This window comes from Pteropus medius, unplaced genomic scaffold, assembly GCF_902729225.1.
Source record: "Pteropus medius unplaced genomic scaffold, Ma_sr-lr_union100, whole genome shotgun sequence".
NCBI lineage: Eukaryota > Metazoa > Chordata > Mammalia > Chiroptera > Pteropodidae > Pteropus > Pteropus medius.
The window spans coordinates 13,856,809-13,879,031 of NW_024349804.1; the positions used below are offsets into that span (position 1 = coordinate 13,856,809).

At 49.7% G+C, this 22,223-nt stretch overlaps 1 protein-coding gene across 1 annotated transcript in view; it reads right to left on the bottom strand.

The window, feature by feature from the left end:
• HTT (huntingtin) overlaps window positions 1-22,223 on the bottom strand; it is a 115,764-nt gene that overhangs the window by 55,595 nt on the left and 37,946 nt on the right. The window contains exons 12-28 of the mRNA XM_039838245.1: window positions 20,147-20,273; window positions 19,806-19,921; window positions 18,330-18,441; window positions 17,959-18,096; window positions 17,016-17,174; window positions 16,827-16,924; window positions 15,611-15,750; window positions 14,636-14,699; window positions 14,308-14,408; window positions 11,893-12,039; window positions 10,069-10,189; window positions 8,409-8,485; window positions 7,276-7,427; window positions 5,990-6,192; window positions 3,413-3,539; window positions 1,938-2,065; window positions 620-730 (exon numbers count right to left, since the gene is read on the bottom strand). Coding sequence (XP_039694179.1) covers window positions 620-730; window positions 1,938-2,065; window positions 3,413-3,539; window positions 5,990-6,192; window positions 7,276-7,427; window positions 8,409-8,485; window positions 10,069-10,189; window positions 11,893-12,039; window positions 14,308-14,408; window positions 14,636-14,699; window positions 15,611-15,750; window positions 16,827-16,924; window positions 17,016-17,174; window positions 17,959-18,096; window positions 18,330-18,441; window positions 19,806-19,921; window positions 20,147-20,273 — 2,121 coding nt within the window. The remainder of the gene's footprint in view (window positions 1-619; window positions 731-1,937; window positions 2,066-3,412; window positions 3,540-5,989; window positions 6,193-7,275; window positions 7,428-8,408; window positions 8,486-10,068; window positions 10,190-11,892; window positions 12,040-14,307; window positions 14,409-14,635; window positions 14,700-15,610; window positions 15,751-16,826; window positions 16,925-17,015; window positions 17,175-17,958; window positions 18,097-18,329; window positions 18,442-19,805; window positions 19,922-20,146; window positions 20,274-22,223) is intronic.

Below are 22,223 nucleotides of genomic sequence, written 5' to 3' on the forward strand. Positions count from 1 at the left end.
TGTAACTCACGCTGAAATTCATCCAAAAACAAGGTATCTTGGGGGCAAGACAGGTGGACACACACTCTAAAGCAGATGTGGCAAAGCGGCCCTACAAAATCTGGGTCGTGCGCATGCGACAGGGGCACGCACCGCACAATTCTTTGTAAGGAAATGTCTCAACATTTCCCTACAAAACGGGGCGAGGAGACTCCTGAACTTGGAGCCAGAGAACACGGGTTCCCACTGCAGCACTGCGGCTCCCCGAGGCGCCCGGAGCACTGAGCGCAGACTAGGTGTCTTCGCCCTTTCCACTTGCGAAGGTCAAATGAGAAGCTAGAGGGTTCTGTCAACAGTTTTAAACCCGCCAATTTCTTAGAATAAACTTGGTCTAAGCTAATATACGGTAAATAACTGTAAAGATATAAATAGAACCCACCCCAGCCCTGATTTGAGGCTAAGAGTCAGATTCAGGTGCCGTGACATAAGCAGTGGCGGAGTCACAGAAGCTTCTCTGAAGTTGTTAGCACTTTCTAAATGTGCCTGGAGGATGGGGGTCCCATCCCCACAGGCACTTGGCCCAGGGGTGCGCATCAGGTGTGCCAGCTACAGCTCCCTGAAGGAGAAAAGAAACACAAACCTTCCCGATGTCCTGCAGAGTGGCCAACTCTAGAATCTGAGCGAGAACATCCAGGGCAGAGCGCAGAAATCCCCCGAACTTCTCAGAGCTGTTCTGAAGATCCAAGGTGACCTTGGGACGGTGGAGCAAGAGAACACACGGTTACTGGCAACTGTCATGATCTGGCCATCTAAAATGAGGACACACGTGGTGTGCTGCGGTACGACGCATTCCGCTCAGCAGCCCTACACACTCACCGTTCGGGCTGTTCTTGCCTGTTTTAGCACTGGGAAAACGCCTTGGAATTTACTCTTTCAGAGAGCTACACAAAAATCTTTCAAAGGCATCTTCCAACTTACACAGACACTACTGACAAAAAACAACTGCTAACCTTCTATCTTAATGAGAAGTAAACTTTAACGTCTATCATAACCAGTATCTGATAAGCAGCACATCTCTCCCTCTCCACACACACACGCCCTGAGTCATATATGTTAGGATCCCTGGGGAAAATCGTTATCAAATTCAGACACAGCCTTTCAGTCTGGCTACAGCAAAACATTAAATTAGCTTTAAGAAGTATTAATTTAAGATTCTAAAGGCTCCAGCTTAGTTAAATTATGTCGCGATTCCCCCATTTAATAACTGAGAGAATGGGTCAGGTCCAAAGATATAATATGTAAAAACAAGATCAAGGGGAAGAGACTGACCATGAAAATAAAAACCGGCCAGAGCCCTGCAAAAGCACTACAGGAAAAAGAAAGGAAGCCGCCTGGAGGAATGAAAACCAACCACCCGCGATGCAGACACGAAAGCAGGCAAGAGACACACGGGGCGAAATGCAAGTGGATCTAAACGCTGTGGCCACGCTCACGTCAACTGGAGGGTGTTTTCGACAAGCCGAGGAAGGACGGAAACTCCAGAAGTGAGACCACTGCAGACCCCAGAGGGGCGAGTCCATGATGCCCCACCCGGGGTAGACAGGAGGGAAAGGGTCACTCCAGCTGGCACTGAGGGGAGAGGCCTGGACTTGGCGTTGGTGGGGAGGGGTCAAGGGGGTGTGCTCGTGGGGAAGGAAGGCCTTTCTTGAATAAGCAACAGAGGCCACAGGGCGAGAATTAAGATCACAGGGCTCTGAGGAGACCTCAAAAAGGACCTGGAAGCTGCCATAAATAGAGCTGGAAGACAGCCTTGAAAAAGCTAATTGTAACTCACATCCCCGAGTCCTAAGTCACTCACAGGTATGAATACGCATGTACACGAGCTACCAATCTGAGGGAAAACGGCAGCAACCCACGAGGAACTTGCATGTGTCCCATGTTTACAAAAGCAGCGGCACCTTGTAGTTGGCGTGGGTGGCCTTCAGGACATCGTGCAATTTGAGGTATGAAGGAAGGTGGTAGAAACTTCCCAGTGATGAGGATTTGTTGGCTGTAACTGGCCCTGTGGTGTCGGATTGTCGAGAGGCTTTAAAAACACACACACAAAATAAGCTTTTAGATCAAAAGCAAATATCGGTTAAGTTTAAAAACAGGTTACTGCTAATACTGATTTTTAAAAGTATTCTAGTACTTTTAAAAACTCTGACTTTTGATTAATTAGAAGTAATCAGAAATTCACTAATAAACATAAGCAAAATCTGAGTATCTCCCAAAGCATAATAAAAGAAAAGAAAAAAATGGTATGATGCCACTATTTGCTTGTTTCGGTCTGGTTGCCTGTTTGCGAATGAGATGAACAGCTAAGCAAGAGGCCGTCAGCCCACCTGTCGGAGCCCAAGGCAGGACAGGATTGACCCAGGCTAAGCTAGGTCGTGGCCCTTAAGCAATCAAAAGGGATGACCTACAAACAAGCTCTGCCAGCTGTAAAGGGTACGTGCAGTTTTAAACACTGAAAGGCCAAGCACTGTATGAAACCACTCCACTCTGGCTTTAGAGGTTTTTAACCCAGAGTCCTCAGTTTATTCACTCCACCAGAGAGGTGAGAGGTCACATCGCGACACCGCACTTGTGAAGTTCTGAAGCTTCTGAGCTGGTAGATCTTCCTGCGGTGCCACGGTCACCCTTAGAAACCAGCGGCTTTTAAAAAGCCTTAACACACATGCTTTTCATGGAGAATGAACGGGAGAGACGCGACTGGCCCCAGGCACTGACACGGGAGCCGGGCACAGCTGGGTCTGCAAACGGCTGTCACCTGCGTGGCCTGGGCTCTGGTGCCCCCCACCATGAATGGCGCAGACTGTGCAGCTGCTACTCCGTGTAACTCTGGCCCCGCGGTGCCGAGCCTCCCGGGTCTGTGAGGTTTCTGGGCCCTCTCCCTCACATGACCGGATCCCTCTTTATCTCGCGTTTAGCCAGTCGTGAATTTTCCACTTTCCACTCAGAGTTCTTCCCCTGTGGAACCAACCCCCACTGCACTGGAACTGGCCACCCGCCGCCTCCCTCCCTGAACACCAGGGACGACCACGCTGCAGGGACGAGAAAGGAAGAAGCAGGGAACGAGCAGCCAGCCAGCTCCCTGCGGTGGCCCAGAAGCCTGCACTGTCCCCATCGCGTGTTACCAGGGATGCTTAGAGATGCTTGAGGCCAAATGTGGTTGGTAATCTTTCAGTAATTAATATTTCACATCTGAAACCACCCCCAGGGAAGCTGTGTCTGGGTTCACTGCTGTGTATTCTTTCCAAAAAATACCAAATTATTCTATTAACAGTGATGTGAACGGAAACTTAAATCCTAAATTTCTATGACACAGATGTCATAGAAATGTCTCATGTCTCGTGCACCTTTGTCCCCCTCCACAGTCACAACCCCATACCTGGGCTGGCTTCGCTGCTCTTCTTGGGACTCAGCGGCACAGAGGCCTGCTCTGCCGGTTCCTTCTCCTTCCCCTTCCGTCGGATTGGACTTAGAGACGGCGGGTTCGTTAGAGACGGCAGGGCTGCCTAGGAGAGAGTGAGAGCTCATGAAGTGCAACCACACAGACGCGGGAAACTGCAGCACGTGGTTCTAGCATTTACAGGAAAGAACGAGCCCATCAGACTTCTCTGAATCCCATCTACAGAGCTTGGGCACCATACGTACTCCATCCTCTAGCCACGGCACACCGCAGGCGGTCAGCATGGACCCAGAACTTCCTAACAGGTGTGCTAGGGGCGGAAGGAGGCGTCAGGAGGGGCCTGAGGCTATGGAGGCCCAGGCACGCCACCTCCATCGGCAGCGACCGGGCGTTCTATGGGGCCTCGACACCAGAGGGTGTGCGCCAACGTTTTAAACTCTGGTTTCCAAATGAGGAAATGAGCTCAGAAATGGAGTGACTTATTCAAGGTCACGGCCAATAAGCAGCAGAGCTAGAAGACAAGGGAATACAGAATAGCCAGCCCCCATGCCACAGGAGGCAGCCGGCACTGCAGCACAGTGCAGACGGTGACAGGGGCGTGGACATCGGGCCCCTGCTCTGCTGCTTGCTCACTCCACGATCTTAGAGAAGTCACCTCGAGAAGTCATCTCGAGCCTTGTCTGCAAAATGATGTAACGGGGTAAGTGGCTGCAATCAGGAGGCCAGACTAAAGGCAGCAGAGAAGGACAGGGAGAGAGCGAGCGAGCAGGACAGTGACGGCGGCACCTGGAGAACACGCTAAGGGGAGGAGCGGGCCCAGAAGCACGGGGCGCACGACTCCACTGACAGCAGTGACCGACACAGGCGTGTCCACAGAAACGGAAAGGTTCGCAGCTGCCTCGAGCTGGGAGTGTGGGGGCGTTGAGGGGTGATGGCTAAAGGGTAAGTAAAGAGTTACAACCCTTTCTGGGTTCTGCCACTAACTGTGGAGATAGCTGAAAGCTTCTGTGGGGCCGCGGAAAGGGAGCCACGCACCGTTCACGGGGCTCCACGGAATGGGGACCCACCCCAGCAATGCTGCTTCCACACGCAGAGGGAGGCCACTGCGGCTGTCCACGTGGGACCTGCCGTTGGCCTGGACCGGAACAGTGGCAGCGAACAGAGAAAAATGTGGATAAGTATATGCGCCCAGGCGTGTGCACATGCGTGTGCACGTGCGTGGACGTGTGTGTACACGTACACGTGCACCTGTGCAACTGCCTTCTTACCAGACGTTTGGCAGGGAAAGCGAAGGACTTGGGAGTGAGAAGGAAGCCTGTGGCGAGGGCGGCGGGGCAGGTGCGGACGGGGCAGGCGCGGACGGGGCGGGCGCGGACGGGGCGGACGGGGTGGGGGCGGGAAGTCCAGATGTAGCCTGCGCCCGAGGTGTCTATGCGTCACCCGGAGTGCCACGCGGCGGCTGGCCATGCCAGACCAGCGCTCCAAGGACAGAGCCGGGTGCCACACTGCAGCCACTGTTCACACACGGCTATCGAAATTTCAACACACGACAACGGAACAAAATTAGAAGTCCAGTTCCTTGGTGGCGCTGGCCACGCGGCAAGTGCGCGGTGGCCCGTGTGGTGAGTGCCGCTGTGCCCCTGGCATGATGGGGACACTGCCAGCCCGGACAGTTGTGCGGACAGCACTGGCCAGAGACCGAGATGCGGGACAGCAGCTGGAGGGCGTGCGCGGCAGGCGCAAGGTCGAACCGGGAGAATGCTGGCAAGAGGGGGTCAGGAGGGCAAGAGCCGAGGGGAAGGCGACCGGAAGGAAATCAGAGCGTCTGGGGTCGGGGGGGACGTGAGACAGGGCCTGAGTCGCACCCACGAGATGCAGAGGCTGATCTGGCAGGAAGGGCTGCCGCGGAGAGTGACGGCAGGGAGCTGACCGGCTAAGAACTGATGGCCGGAGCAACAGGACCGAGTCCGGGCCAAAGAGGCCTCACGAAGAAGGCCGTGTCAGGGAGCTGGGCGGCACCTGGAGCTGGGCGGGCAGCCGGGACCCTTCAGAGAGTGTGTAGTGAGGGGACCGCGGGGCAGCTCAAGGAGAACGGATGCGAGGCATGTTCACTGAAGACGGAAGAGACTTGGGACAGAAGACACAAGCAAGACAAAGAACAGGCAGGCAAGGTTCTGAGTGCGCCGATCCGCCTGAAGCCACTGTGCCAACGCTTTACCGTTTGCTTTGAGGCTGGCTTTCCTGAACGGCACAGAAAAGCGAGTGTCTGCCAGCGCTGCAGAGGGAGCGCGTGGGCAGCGCCCGCTTCCCGAGCTCTCCTGGCTGAGCTGAAGCCTAAGGACGACGCTAGCCCTCTCCCTCCCGGGGGACAGTATCTGAGGAGGACGGCAAAGGGCTACGAACCGGGTGATCACGTTTTGATGCGAAACTCAGTGTCACGACAAGAGCTGTCCTGCTCATTTAGAGCGAAAGCGAGGGAGGGAGGGACGGGCGGTGAACACAGTCTCAGGAGCCCAGTCACTCAGCCACGAAGCCACCACCCGAGCCCGCGGTTACCTTCACTGCCGGCCCGGGAGCCACGTCATCCAGGACGTGCGCGCAGATGTTAACCACCTTGAGCAGGTGGGAGAAGAGCTGCTCCACCATGGGCACCAGGCTCCGGTCACCCAGAGCGGGCCACACCTCCTCCTGCTTGGTGGCTGCTGGGCTGGCCTCCTCTTCAGAGGTCCATGGGCTTTTCAGAGACTTGGGGGCACTGGCTGTGATAGAGGCACACGTGTTACCTCCCACCTCGACAGCGGGGGGAGCAGAAATCGCTCAGGGAACATGCGTCCTTCGGACTCATCTACATCGGACGTCACCTGATAGTCAACCGATAACTCGAAATTAAGAGGAAACTGACAACGGCCCCCCAGACTGTATTTCCAGTTTCCATGAATGTCACCGTCACACACTACCCAGGACGTGTCAGTCATCTGAGGCCCCTCTCGATGGGGGACCCAGGCCCATTGCCTCTGCCTCCTTGACGCTTCCCATCCGTCTCCTCCTGCACTCCACAGCCACGACCTCGTTCAAGTCCATCTCTCGCTTAAACTACAACACGAACCTTCTCCGTTCCCTTCCTTCTCCTCCAACCCACACTCAAGTCGGCTGGGCGCTAAAACACTAACGCGGCCGTGAGTCCCCCTTACAAAGCTCTCTGGTGCCCTCCCATGGCAAACGGGCCAAGTCCTCCGTAACGGAGACCGGCAACACCCACACCCACCAATTTCAGCGGCCCTCACCGGCCATGCTCCGCCCTAGTCCTTGTCCTTACTTGACATCCAAAATGACTTACTCGCATGTCACACACTGTTTCACGTCTCCGTGCCTTGGGACGTGCTGTGCCCTCCGTTGGTTCATGTACCCTTTTCCTGCCAGCCCATAAATCTTGTTTCCCATCCTAATGCCCAAGGGACAGCGGTTACGGCCACTGCGCTGCCGCTGAACTTAGTCTACATGTGCCCCTCTAATCTACATTTGACTTCAGAACGGAGCCCACACGTCATACTTTCATGTCAGAGGTAAGCTCATTTCAGGGGGCCCGTGGTGCCCCGTGAAATGAGCTTACCTCTGGCTAACTCAGGGCCTGGGCTGCGAACGGCATCTTTAAAATACTCGATGCAGAACAGCTGCCTGCAGGACACGTGCATGCGTGTCGAGACCGTCTGAAACTCCAACGGAACAGGCTGCCGCTGGCAGTGACCTCACAGCACTTCCCGTCATAGCTCACTAGCATCACCCGTCAGAAGGAAATCAAAAGCTAAAGACCTGGGGTTCATGTCTGAACTTGGTACCGTTACCTGCAAGCAAGTTTCCGGCTAAGATCAAAGCATCCTGGTGAGCCGAGAGGTCTAGCGGGAACCACGCCGACGAGAGCAGCGCGAGGATCACCGAGGCCATGCCCACGGTGCAGCTCTTTCTAGACTCGTCTGAGGCGCTCAGCGGGGGCACTCTGGAAGCAGACGTTCGCAAGATCAAATTGCAGAAAAATTTTAAAGCAAGAGGAAGGCGCATCACTACGTTTCACATCGGCTCATGGCGCGATTTTACCATTGTTAACTACCATCTTTCTTATAAACCGCAGCCCCATAAATCATTTGAGAAGGTCTGATTAAAGGTACTATAACCGTTTATCTTGACAACTTAACTTTTTTTACATTTTGAGATGGCACATTTTACTCCAATGCCAAAGCTGCTCAGAAGTCAAGTCTAGTGCTGGCTCTCTGACTAGAAACTGTGGTTGCTCTGTAGCTATCTGCTGACAGAGGAGAGTGATCATTCCAGACCAGAGAATGCTGTTCATTTCAGCAAACATCAGTCATATGCTGATCACACACGAAATCTGCAATTTACTTCCAAATGTGATGGTGAGTCACCAAAATTTTCCCAGTTATCAGGACACATAAAAGAAGCTCACTCCTTAATCTGTGGAAGACCCGGAATCAGTTCAGAACCGTTAGGGCATCTCTGGAAGAACGTCATTTTAAAATGAAAACTGCTCATGTAAGTACAGCAGCCCCTAAATGACACTCTTGTAGTTCATCATGATTTTGTATGATAGGTCACATTTGATTTTAAACAAAAATGTTTCTTAGTGTTTAATAAATATCAATAATTCTGGAGAGAAGTAAGCCGATTAGAAAAGTCTTTTGCCAGCACGTGCATTCTCTTAAATGAACCTGCAAATAACACCCTCAAGCCCTCCCCCACGCTGAACAGCGAGCATCTGACACGCCCTGAATGACACCAGCTCAGTGCTGCCCAGCGGTGCCTATCACCAGTCCCACATGGTCAACAGGGCAGAAACAAGCATCCTTCAGGTGTTTTCCCAAGAGGCCCAAATGATAAAAAAATAACAAGAAAGGAAAAACAGGAGTGTAACAACTCTGTCTGTATCACATGGAGACATCCATGTGCTGAGAAAAATACATACCCACAATGCCAACCTAAACTCCAAATGCAAACAGGAAAGGCAGTTGAAAGAAGACACAAAGCTTCACAGCATCCAAACTAAAGAAGAAAAGAACAATAAAATCAAAAAGAGTTTATTAAACTGAACCTCCTCCTACCCTTCATAAAAGTACAAACGATGGAAACACAATCGCGATCTGCCTAATGCTAGGCACCTGTCTTACCATGGTACAAATCCGTATCTTACAAAGCATAGCTAGACATCTGACATCCAGGTTTTAAGGGAAAGTGGCAGAAACCCCCATGGGGAGAGGCCAGTAGCGGTGCAGCAACTTCTGCCCAGAACAGTAATGGACCAGCGCCACCCCCTCTGCCCAGAGCACCCTTCCTCCCCCGCCCCGCTCAGCTCTGCTCCCGAACTCAGGCAGGTTCACACCCACCCACTGAGCAGACCACAAGGACCACCAGAGCAGGCGTCCTCTCTGTCTTAAAAGCCCAAGTGTAGAACAGTGCCTGACACCGGTAGGCCACAATACATACAAATAAATAATATTTATTTATATCTTCCCAATCAAGGGAAGACCAAACTACAAAGAACCCAAATGATATCTAAGTCTGATAGGCATTGATACCAAGATGCCCGAATCACACAGTGTGCGTTTCCCACAGTGTGCGAGCATTGCTTCCGTCACACAAGATCAAAGACAAGGTTTAACCTGGTAATCAGCAAATTAACGCTACGTTGGCACAATATTCTTTTTTTTCTAATTGTAAAAGTTACACTTGCTCATTTTAGGAAATTTGTGAATGTCCGAAAAATCCAAAGAAGACAACAAAATTCAGTCATAATCCTAAAATTCATTCTGGCAATTTTCTGCCAGTCATTTTCTTGAGTGAGAAATATATACACATGAATATTATTTTTCATAACTAAGATCTGACTATACACAAGCATAGTTTTGTGTTGTGCCTTTTTTCACTCAATATTAGAATCCAGATTATACTCACTATATTATTAAAAATCTCCAAGTATCATATTAATAGGTGCATAATAAATAAGCTACCACAGAGAATTCAATCCTTCTTGGTTTCTTGGACATTATGATTCTTTTCCAATTTCAGCAGCATAAATAATGATATAATTATTACACAAAAATCTTTGTTGACATTTGTTTTCCCCCCTTAATATATATGTTACAAAGTTGCTGAGTCAATTATATTAAGAGATATTTTAAATTTCTGATGTATTATCAATTCAGATTATGGTAGTTTTTTATTTTTATTTTTTTATTTTTTAGGCGAGGCAACCCTTGGTTGACCTCACAGATTGCAAGGACCTTGTCAGCTTACAATCCCTTATTTTTTATTTTTTAAAAATTTTTTACACCTATAGCGCCTGGTCTTCCTAGGTCTCCCATCCAAGTACTAACCAGGCCCGACCCTGCTTAGCTTCAGAGATCAGACGAGATTATGGTAGTTTTTATTTTCATTTTCATTTTCATGCTTTCCTGTATTGGCTTTAATAATCAGAAAAATAGGTGTTATATTCCAATCAACAAACCAAGATCTGTTCACAGAAGCACAATTTCCTAGTACGCCCCGCACATAAGAGCTCTAATTAAGAACTGAGCTCACGAACTGCCGAAAGCATACTCCACGAAGACCGCCCTAAGGAGACTTACAGTGAGCGCCCGCGTGGTGGACGTGACGAGTTCGTGAGACACCGCTGCAACGACCCTTGAGAGGTTATTTTCCAGGGTGACGTCCGTTATGCTCGGCAGTAAATTATAGCCTCTGTATATTCTAATGAGAAAAATGCGGAGACTTAAAAATCCACTTCAAAAGATTCACATTAAAGGCTACAAGACCTTAAATGCCTTTTACTTGACTTAAGTTACAGCAAGACTGGAAATAAACGTGGCCTTCATCCTGTGAGAGTAGCTGCAATCAGAGCCCTCCCTGCCGACCCCCGAGCGCCGGCAGTGCAGGGCCACGGCCACGCCCTCCGCGCCAGCCTGCACGGCCAAGGCCACCCATTTCTCACACTGAGTTAACAGATCCGTCATGAAACTACTCCTTGCGAGACAAAAAAGTCCTTCCACCACAGGATGGCTCAGCCCCTTCCCCACACTCTGCTCATGGCTCGGCCCATTTCGACCCCTCCTGGGATTTACATACAAATTCTAACTCCCAACTCTGTGAATGAAGCCCAGGCAGGTGAGTGTCTGATGCACCTTTGTGCCCCTCAGTGTCCTGGGCACGGGGCCACTCAACGACAAGCCCGGAAGAAGAGTTTTATCTTCGTCACATAAACTGTAAAACAGCAGGCAGTGGAGCTGCAAACACGGCTTCCCCACGGGGAACTGTGTTCACCGCGCAAGAACCAGCGGAACAGCGCACGTCGAGGGGCCCGCCTGAGTCGGGAACCGGGAAAACTTTCAACGGAGCAGTTAGTGACCAGCTTTAATAAAATGTTATACTCATCTCTGCTGGCATCTAAACATTCTGAAATCGCATTTAGAAAAAGATGAAATATTCTCCGCTAATGAAATACTCTCATGCTGCTTCTTATCATAAAAGAATATTTACCCTGAATCTTTTCAAAGACAGAAAATGCCAGTTGAGCTTAAAAAAAGGAAATTCTCTGAGAATCAAATTACCTCCATGAGTTTTTTAAGCAGTCTTTAAATGAAAAAAAGTGATATTTATTTAGGAATAATGACTTCAAAACGTGACAGCCAAGTTCCAAATTCAGAATGAAAGTATCAAGCGAACATTTCAGCCTGGAAGTCAGTTAGCCCAAGTTTTAAAAAAACTGCCACTCGGCAGAGAATTATCACATAAAACTCATTTTTAAAATAACATTTAAAAGAGTTAAAAAAGCATAATAGTCACATTATTACTTCTATGGCCTTTTTCGCAAACTATAACTCTAAAGAAAATTATAACTTCATTAGGGCATTTCTGCTCTAATGACCTCTACTGTCCATGCCACTCACTAGAGACTCAGGCGAGAATGAGCTATGCGGAGCCATGTGAAACTGCGTTTAAAAGCTTCTCACAATAAACGTGACTAACACTGGTGAGTCACTGAACTGGTGAATGACCCTAACTAACACTGACACTCTTTAATAGGCTGCTCACCTAAAAATTAACTGGCACGACATAACCATACTCTTCATAGGGAACACGAATAAAGTGAAAAGTTAATGGACAAGTTTTGAGGTAAGACACAGCAGAAATCAGGGTCACACAGAATAATACATCCGTCAGTATGTGGCCTGTAATGTCACTATGTGTGACTCAGCAGAGCTTAAACAGAGAGGTGGGCTAGTAAATCCTGAAAAAGAAATATCCTATCAAAGGAAGAGGACCTACTCATATACCCTCGCCTTAAGGTTTTTCCCTAGGAGATTCATTTTAGATTAAAGCCCCAAAAAGGCGTCAGGAAAGGGCACGTGATCCCTGACAAGGTCAGGCCGGGTTAGTTTACCTGGCTATCTTACCTGGTTATGGTGCTGACGGAGAAGTGGGAGGGCGGCTGCGTCTCGTGCATGAGGAGTTTCAGGTAAACGCTGCTTTGATCTCTCGCCACAGCCACTACCGGATCAGCTTGTCCTTGGTCACATTTGTAAAAGAGTTTTGGGACAAGCCTAACATAAAAGGAAAAGTTTATGTACTCCAGGAAGTACCTGAAGCACACCTGTGTGCATGCCATCCCTGTCGAGGTGGCTAGGCCTAACCCACTGTCCACCCACATGCCACCACAGCCCTCTGTCAGTGGGGCGCTTGCTCTTCAAACACGTTGGCGGGGGGACTCTGGTCACAGGGCCACCCCCCCACACGCCCGCTCTGAAATAACCAGGTGGTCCACTTTCTTTCTGTCTGCCGTAGAATTAGTAAGTGCCTTTCTCTGCACCTGTTAAATGCCTTGTCTTCCTGAGCCTCTCATCAGCATCAACGGGAGCACTGAGCACTGCCCACAGCCAGGCCAGGCCTGGCCTGCCCTCTCCTCACATGTGCTGTCTGGTCCGCGGAACCAGCCGTCCAGCCCAGACGGCAAGGCTGCAGCTGAGGTCCCTCACAATCTAAACTGAACCCGAAGGCAGAATCCGGGACCCTTTCGCAGAAGAGCAGGGGGCTCACTGTGCAGTCAGCCACAGTGCAGATGTGGGTGGGTGTGCTCACAATCCTACGGGTGGGACGCACAACCTGCGACTTTCTCACACTGGTTTGCAAACCCCAACATCTCTAATTAAAACCTCTTTCCTCCATGGAGAGTTGGCCATTAAGCACGGTTTGTTTCAGGGTATAACAAATTGCTATCACTTGCAGGAAATGGTAAAGATCCCAAATCGTTGATTAGGCAAGTCACACAGACCAGTCAGGTCAACGAAAAGGAACATCTCACAAGTAGCCAAAACCATGCGAACAACAACGCTGAGAACGGAAAGGATGTACACCAAAATGTAACTGCAGTTTTCTTGGGCTACTTAGGTTACAAAGGTTTTTATTTCCCTTTTTATATTTTCCCTAAGTTTTATTCAATAAAAATGTGTTACTATTAAAACAAAACAAAAGTTATTTTAAAAGGAAACACCAATTTCTGCCTAAGAAACTAACACATATTTAACTTTTTCTGAAACATCTGATTTGATGAGAAGGATCGGGAGCAATCGTATTCTGGTCAAGTGGGAGCACAAACCGGTACACGTCGGGAGACCAGTTTCACAGTAAGTACCAAAACCCATGAAAAATCCACTTGTGGGTATCTCCCCAAGACAAATAAAAATGTATGTCCACGGAGAGTCTTGTGGGCAAACGTTCACAACAACAGGACTTGTGATGGCCAAAAAGCGGAAATAACAACAATATGCCTCATCTGGTGAATGAATAAAAAATGTTACCCACATGATGGAAAACTATTCAGCAATAAAAGAACGAACTCATAATGCCTGCCACAGTATGGTGAGCCCCAAGCACTAAGTGAAAAAGGCCAGGCAAAAGTCCATCCAGCGCGTGATCGCATTTATAGAAAACGTCCAGAAGAGGCAAATCTCTGGAGTCAGGAAGTATATTTGTGGTTGCTTGGGGCTGCAGCTGGAAACTGAGAATTTGGGGTCTTTTTGGGTGATGAAAATGTTCTAAAAGTGGATAATGGTGTTGGTTACACAACTCCATAAATGTACTAACAATATTTAATTGCACACTTAAAATGCATGAATTTTAAGGGATATAAATTATCCTCTAAAAAGATTTTAGAAATTAAAAAGGAAAAAAAAAAACATAAAAAAGCTTGGCCTAGTAATGCAACTCCCAGAAATAAATTTTAAGAAATTATAAACATTTATGTGTAACAGTGGTTACTGGAGCATTATTCTTTATTTAAATCAAAGAAAACTTAATAGCCAACCAAATATTTATATAAAAATTTATCACAATCACATAGTACAAATGGCACTAATTAAAATTTCTTTTTTAGAAGAGTATTTGATAACAGGAAGACACCAACAATACATTAATTGGAAAGTACCAGATTACAAAACCGCGGTATATTTTGTCCCAAATCTGAGAAAGACACCCGTTCAGAGGCCACACAGCGAAACGCTGATGGCGCCCGTCACGAGTGGCGGAGCCGAGCGCGGTTCCCGCTCTCCTTGGTGCTCTTCTCTATGTGCCAAAATTCTGACGACAGTGCATTACTTTTACAATAGGAGATTAGTACTTTGTTGTTTTAATTGTCGTTTTAGACTCTCATGGCAGTGAATAAATTTTTTTGATAGTTTAAGAGCAGCTGACAATGACCTCAAAAGATTTTAAAAACTGCCCTCGAGCCTCTGAGTCTTCCCCTTTTCCCATTCTCGTAACACGAAGTGCTTTCACCAGAAACGTGAATGGAAGGAAAAGCATCCAGCAAGTACCTTACTAGCGAAGCGGCCGCGACGTGGCGCACGCGGGGGTCTTCGTCCCCGAGCAGGTGGAGGACGACGCCGCTGAGCACCCGCTCCTGCAGTTTCAGCAGCTTTGGCGAGAAGAGCAAAAACACAGACACGGTCTCTGTATTTAGCTAAGCTTTCGGTAAGATATTTTGGAAAGCCAGGGAGGAAGAACTCGAGGTCACCAGTCTTAAGTTCACCCCATGCGACCCCAACTTTCCCAGACCTCAGCGGAGAGCACTCGGCGCGATTCCGCACCAAGAAAGCGCGACTGCTGGGGGTGACAGGTGGCCTCGCGAGATGAGCTGCTTACCCCCGTGTAATGGTGGGCCCCGCGGTGAAGGTGGTCTGCTTTTGCCTCCAAGAAGCTCACCAACCTAACGGAAGAACACGTTTAACGATGAAACAACGTGTCACTCGGCAAACACCCGCTGACAGACAGACGCCGGGGCGGGAGGGCTCGCAGGCTGCTCCGAGCACAGGGAAGGCTCTGAGCAGCAGCACGTGCGCCAAAGGATGGCGACACTGCCGTGTGATGGCAAGGGGAACCGCACCCCTCACATAACTCCAGACCCAACCAGACATGCTCAGCAAACCGTCTTCAAAACAAGTATAAACGTGTGTTATTCTGGGAGGCTCCAAGTGCCCAGCAGAACTGGCTCAGGCGCCAAGCGCAGAAGGCGCGGAGCCGCTGGCGGGGGGCAACCGGCTGCGGGCCAGGAGGAGCTCCCCCAGCGCCCACCTGTCAAGTGCGGTCCATCCCTACTTGTCGGAGATGCTCTGAGGACACAAGAAAACACCCGGCTGCGGGCGGCAGCACGAGCGTGGCTGACGCCAGGCTCTGCATATGCGGCAAGAAACACCGGTAACAAAGGGGAATTCCCTTCCGAGGGAACAACTTGGACCGAAACTCAGTCCTGGAAAGTGAAAAGCTGCAACGCATCGAGTTATTTCTCAGCTGCAACAAAATACAAACCAGCTACCTGACCTGAGTTCCGTAAAATGATGGCATTCCTGTTAAGGAAGCAGAACTGATGGGAGCTACGTGGTTTTAATAGTCTGAGCCACGTTATTCCCACCATCTGGACACTTAAACGACTATGAAGAAAACGCCCTCCTCTGCCTGCACCTAGAGATTCCGGGAATAGAGCGAAGCCGAGACGGAGAAAAACGCCGAGGTTCCTGCCGCACGGGCTCCCTGGGAACGACCACTGCCTGCATCCGCCTTTCGATGCCTCGTGCGAACGCTGAGCGGCCCGGGCTCCGCGGACGAACCTGATGTGCTCACCTGAAGTCAACCTCTGCGAGCGTCTCCAGCAGCTCTGTCCTCAGCAGCCAGTACGAGCTGCTCCGCAGGCTCAGCACGTCGGTGATCAGCTGTAAGCCCAGGTCACTGCAGCTGCTGTTGCACAGGCTCGCGACACAATGCTGAAAGCAAGGCCATGGCGCTCGCATCTGGCCAGCCCAGGCCAGAGCCGCAGCCGGCGTCTGTGACAGGCCGGAGCCGCAGCTGGGGTCTGTGGCGCTAACGGCGCACACTCGTCCCGCGTCTCAGAGGTACTTCTAGCATACACTTCATCGCAGTCAGCTCGAGTGTAGAAGTAAGCGTGTCTCATCCACATAACCATTTCCTTCTTCCTCTCATTTCTGCCTAAGTCACGGCCTCCATTCTCAGACACTAATCTCACGAACATTTACCGGTGGTCAAGAGGAAGACAGGGCAACGCCACCCACTTCTAAAACAAATCTCAGGCCCCACGCCCTTGCTGATGTTACTCTGTACTTTGCCACACAAGGGGACAGAATAGGACTTCTGTGGCTGCACAATTCCCTGCGCCTGAGCACACACGCGGGCATTTCCACACAGACTGGCACGGGGCCGGTCGCTTCACCATGCTGCCAACACACTTCCCTCTGCTCAACCGAAATCTGGCAAACTTCTGGAACTGAGGAACAATTCTGGCCAGGCCATGAAGTTTTAAAAAGGGAAGGCATCCTATAAGTTTGACAATATAAGGCTTTTGTTTTAATTTCTATTGGTTAAGTTCTCCCGCTGCTGATTGGCCAGCTGTGATTTATGACCCAGGTGGTGTATAAGGCTGGACTTGCCACCATGCAAAGGACAGAGGCCACTCCACGGACACAAATACAGAGCTGCTCAATAACCCTATGCCTCACTGGACTTTTATTCTACAGCCTAATGGACTTATTGCTTTTAATTTTACACATAATATTAGCAAAGTCAATTTCCAAATACACGCTTTAGGAGAAAGTATATTTCAAACACGTATTCTGAGAATTAAAATTCAAATGGAAGTCTATTAAACCTTAACTTTATCAGCAGTGTTTTCTTTCTAAAGCTGAGTGGTGGATACACAGATGTTTATTAATGTTTACAGCTTTGGAATGTCTGGGCACATTTGATACTTTAATTGTAATAAAAGTAAAAACTTCTAAAACTTCCAAAGAAACGAGTATGATCATGAACAAATGATTATGCTCACCCGCACAGCAGTACAAGCCAACTTGCAAGTAACGGAAGACTCATCCTTCAAAGTTCTCTGCAGCAAAGGAACGCAGTCCACCAGAGAAAATGTACTTCCTGACCAGAAGAACAAGCAGCAAACACCGTTACGTAAACTCAAGCTTAGCCGTGACACCTAGAAAAGCCAGTCCTGAAAATCGGCCGTTACCTGTCAGAGTCCTGACAGCGCCCATCCAGTCCCCGACTCGGAAGCGAGACCTGCTGAGGATGGAGCAGATGAGGGTCCCACACAGGATGGCCGTGGCCCCGCGGACCTGCGGGTCTCCGTGAGCGATGTAGTTCAGGACATCCGAGACATACTGCTCGTCTGCAGGGACAGATCACCCAGCTGCTACGCCTCCTTCGCCTTCCTAACTCACGCAAAAGCTCGATTCTCAGCAAAGAAAATCAAGGGCGAGGGGCGAGCCAAATCTGGACAAGGCCCGACACAGAGGCCACGCTAGGGGACCAGAGACCCCAGATCCATCGTAGGGCTGATGCCACCGCACAACCGGTGAGGATCTAGGCTGTCAGCCAATGAGCAAATTCCCAGATTTCATTTCAAAAAAATTAGAGAAACTCAAACGAGCCCGCTCTTACCTAACATAAATTCAAAAGCACAAGTTGGTCCCCTTGCCCAAAGAAAAAGCAAGAAGGAGAAGGCAGGAGGAGAAGCTCCGAAGTGGAGCTCTTCCCGTCACTCACTCCACGACGAGAACACGTCCCGGAATGTGTGTCGCAGGGGACTGCGCCTGCTGTCGAGTCGCCTTGGCCACCCTCAGTTCCCACGTGTCTGAGTGTGAACACCTGGCCTGCCTCAGGGCGATCCAAAGCAATGCCGACATAATACATAGCTTGTGCTTTCGGTACAAATCCAGTGCATAGTAAACTGGCTCCCGTTCTAGAATTCTATTACTCTGTGCTTTAACTAAGCCTCGCATTGACAGTCCTAGAAGCTACGTCACTATCTGTGTTTGGTGAAGAGCTGCCACCAGTTCAAACGCCATAAACTACCTCAAAAAGCGTACGCTCTAAAAAGGGCCAAGATGGTTTGGAATAGTTTTCACAATAAGGATCAGACATGAGGAAGGAGGTGTGAACTTTTAACATACCAGGGTATTCCGTGGTGTCAAGAGGTACTTTGTAAAGTTTGCTGAAGAAAGACTCGGGATGAAGGGCCACGGCGGCGCCGACACAGCTGAGCGCCAGCGCCTTCACGCTGACCCTCACGTCCCTGTCCGGAACCAGCGCTGCAAAGCAACCACCCGAGTCACCTTCAGCATCAAAGCCGCGTTTCATTTCCAAACAGACAAAACTAGACCCACTAAAGCCGCTGCCCGTCTCTTCCTCCTTCCTCCCGACGCCCTCACTTTCCGACTCGCTCACTCCCCCGGCTGCAGTAACCAGGCACTAACCTGGTCACCCAGCGGACCTCCGAAACTAGGGACGGCCTTCAGCTCTGCACCTGCCCTTCCATACTTACCATTTTTTTCCCCAGTTAGCAAAAACGAAGCAGATAAAAGGCGGACACAATGGACAAGGGGAGCAGAATCATGGTCGGTGGACTGTCCTATGTCACCCTTGATCCGGCAAGGCTAGAACAGAGAAATTGACACTTATTTGTCTTATAATCAGAGAACCGATACGTTCACTCACTCGTTCACTCAACAAGTAGTTCCCTGGGCAGCGATTATGCCAGCACTGGGGACAGAGATGCTTCTCTGCCCACATATGCGCCTGACCTCACACACCGCGGTAAGGCAGAACAGCCCAGCCAGAGGCAGTTACGGCACAGGGTCACGTGGGCTGCAGCAGGGATGGAGCACCGTGTAGAAAGGCAGCTGAGACCAGCATGTGGGAGAGGCTGCTTAGGGAAGCACAGCGCGAGCTGCCACCCTCAGGACAAGGAGAAGCCCCTCAGGCAGAAGGAAAGCCCAAAGCTGGGAGGGGGCAAGCCTGGCATGAAGGGACCTGGAAGGAACGACCAAGGTGGCAATAGTGGGCATCTGTGTGGGACTAAGTACAAAGCATTGTTTCTTGCTCTAAAGAAACTTAAAATTGAGAGGACAGGCGGTTCCTCAAAAACTTCAAAACACAATTCCCATATGTCCCAGCCATTCCACATCTGGATGCCTACCCACGAGAACCAAGATCAGCGTCGTGAAGAGGTATGTATACACCCATGTTCACAGCAGCATCATTCGCGGTCACCGAAAGACAGAAGTAACCCAAGTGTTCAACAACGGATGAATAGAAAAACAAACTGTGGTATCAGATATAATGGAATATTATTCAGTCCTAAAAGGGAAGGAATCTGACCCCTGCTACGGCATGGATGAACATGGAGAACATCACGCTCAGTGAAATGAGCCAGATGTGAAAGAAAAAATCCTGTATGACCCCACTTCTATGAGGCCCCTAGAGCAGGCAAATGCCCAGAGACAGAAGGCGGACGGTGGTGCCGGGGGTGGGGGGAGAGGGATGGGGAGTCGCTGTTTAGTGGGGAGAGAGGTTCCGTCGGGACCATGAAGAAATCTTGGAGATGACGGCCGTGGTCGTCACTACAGTGTGAATGTGCTCGATGCCACTGAGCTGGCAAATCCTGTTATGTGTACTTCACCATAATACACAAACAAACAAATCCATTCAACGGAGCAAAAGCAAGAAACGCTGCAAGGCCATGCGCGACCGTCAGTGAGAGGTCTGAGAAACCAGCGAGGGAGCCACCGGCTAACACAGGGCTGTCTGGGGCGGTCTCTCACGGGAGGCCAGGCTCAGGCAAGTCTCAAGACTGCCGGTGCCTGGAGAGGCAGCAAGGAGGAGCAGGCCTGGGGGAAAGGCCCATTTTTAAAGGAAACAGCTGAGCAAAAACTCCACAACGGGCGAGCTAGGAGCATGCTGCACACTGGACGCCGTGTGAGCGCGGAACGCCGCACCGTCTCCAGCCGAAGCCTCTCACCTTGTTTTCCTGATCTGGCTCGGCGGCTTCATCTCTCGACACAAATTTATCTACACTGCTATCAGAGGGCTGCCTGCTGTGGCCCATGCTTTTCAACAGGTGTGCTTGTTGAAGGGCTTCAAAGAAACAGAAGTCGAGACTAAGCTTCCAACGAACACAAATACACAATTCTACACACAATCAACACGAAAGTACAGGCGTTAGAGCAGGAGAAAGGATGATCCTTCCTCATCCGCTGCTTACAACTCAGAAAACAAAGATATCTAGAAGCTAAGATAAAACTACGATGTCGGGGTTGAAAACGAGACCTTTTCAAAGCACGTCAGCTGAAGTCAACATACCGATGGCAGAGTTTCTGAAAGCGTCTGAGTCTTCATCGGGAAGAATGCCCGTGGGTTCCTCGTCGCCGTCCTCCTGCGGCGGTCCAAGCTGCATCCCTGAATACTGGCTGTCGGCACCATCTAACACCTAAACGGTTCAAGGCTGTGAGGGTTCTGAAGTGTCGTCGCCAAGTGTTGACGCTCAACACGGAAGCGCAAAGGTGGCACCGCTAAGTGACATGAGCCACATCTAACGCGAAGGCCAGTCCTCAAGCGCACGTGGATGCGCGTGCGTAAATCATCAAGAGCTTGCTGGTCACACGTTACTGCTACATTACAGAAAGCTTTTATAACTCTACAAATTCCAAAGAAATTCCAATCTGGAAATTTCTCTCTTTGATATAAAAAAAAAAAAAATTCCAAACAAAACCTTTGTCTTCATAAGCAAACTTCGTAGTCAGTCAGAAATGAGGAAGATCTTTTAGACAAAAACTTAACAATATAATAAACAGATTGCCTCCTAAATTGCTAGGACTAAGTCAACTGTTTTGGACACGGTATTTCACATACGTAGCCATAAACTGGGTTATAATTCCATACTACAAAACTTTTCACATCCATTTGAAATCCCATATAATTTATCTGAAAAACTGAATAATGAATCCTCAATATGCTAATAAATTATTACTAAAGTAAATTCTACATCATTTAAAAAAAATCATCCCAAGTCTTATGTGATCAAAACCAACCAAGGAAAAAAATGACTTCCTCCACTCCCCGTCTTCCAGATTAGTTACTAAAAACGGACAAACAAAACAGGTTAAATGAGAAGTTTCACACAATAAAAAACGTTTCTGAACACCTCAGTGCATGCCGGGCCAGATCAGAGCACACTGTCACGATCCCTAATCCTAATCCTGGAGGTCTTGCCACACAGGCCCATCCCACCCTTGTTTTACAGATAAGAAAGTGCTCCAGGCTACACAGCTGACCAGCGAGGCCCAAACGCTCATCCCAGTGGCTCCTCCCAGTGGCCCCGAGTCAAGCCCTTCATCCCCACCTTGAGCTGTCTCATGAGGAAAGTCCCTGTCCCCTTCCATTTGCTTCTTTTTCTCTACAGCACTTACATCCCTCTGACTACGCAGTTACTCTCCTGTTGACTATTAACTTGTCACCTGCCCCGCTACAAACACACACTCTAGCCTAGGGGGAGGCAAACGACGACCTGTCCTGCCACCCAAGTTCATAGTTTTATTGGAACGCGGTCATGCCCCCATTTCTAGATTATCTGCGGCTTCTTTCACACTCCAGCGGCAGAGCTGTGACAAGGTCGCAAAGCTCACAAAGCCAAAGAGATTTACTTTCCGGCCCCTGCTCCAGACTGGGAGCCTCCTGTGAGCTCCGCCCCAGCTTGTGCACACTCCGCCCCAGCTTATACCGACAAGGGCTGGACACAGGACATGGAAGCACCTTGCCAATCAGAAAGAACTGTACCAACCTGAGAAGTAGCAAGGACAGCTTGGTTCCCCACGGGCCAGAGAGGCCCGCAGGCCCCAGTTCCAGCAGAGCACACGCTTAACATCTGAAACACTCCTAAAATGGGAAATTTCCATCATTTCCTATGGTCCTTTATTCCTACTTCTAACAAATCTGTCCAAAGCCAGCCACTGTAAAGCGAGCGGCGAGGCGTCTCGTGGAAGCTGGGGTAATAAACCAACAGCAGGAACCCCTAGCACTGATGTCAAACGCCCCGAGCCAGCACCTGCCCAAGCGTCCCTGTTCCCTGCATGCTGCTTAGCACTGAGTCACCCATCCCTTGCTGAGAATCATTCCCCACCGGGCCAGGGAGGTGACCCGTCCCCCTCTGGTCTTCTGCTTCAGCACGCTAACCGCGAGCGCCCTTCTCTGACCGAGTAACTAGACCCACGCGGCCATTAGAAACCACATCCACGTGACAAGTTCTCAAAGGGACACCCAAGCGCTTTAGCCCCTGATTTGTAATCCAATGTTTCTATATTCATCCAAGTAAAACAAAATGAAACCACATTCTTAACAAAACATATTCAGTAGTAGCAAAACAGCTGTGCAAACTTTTATA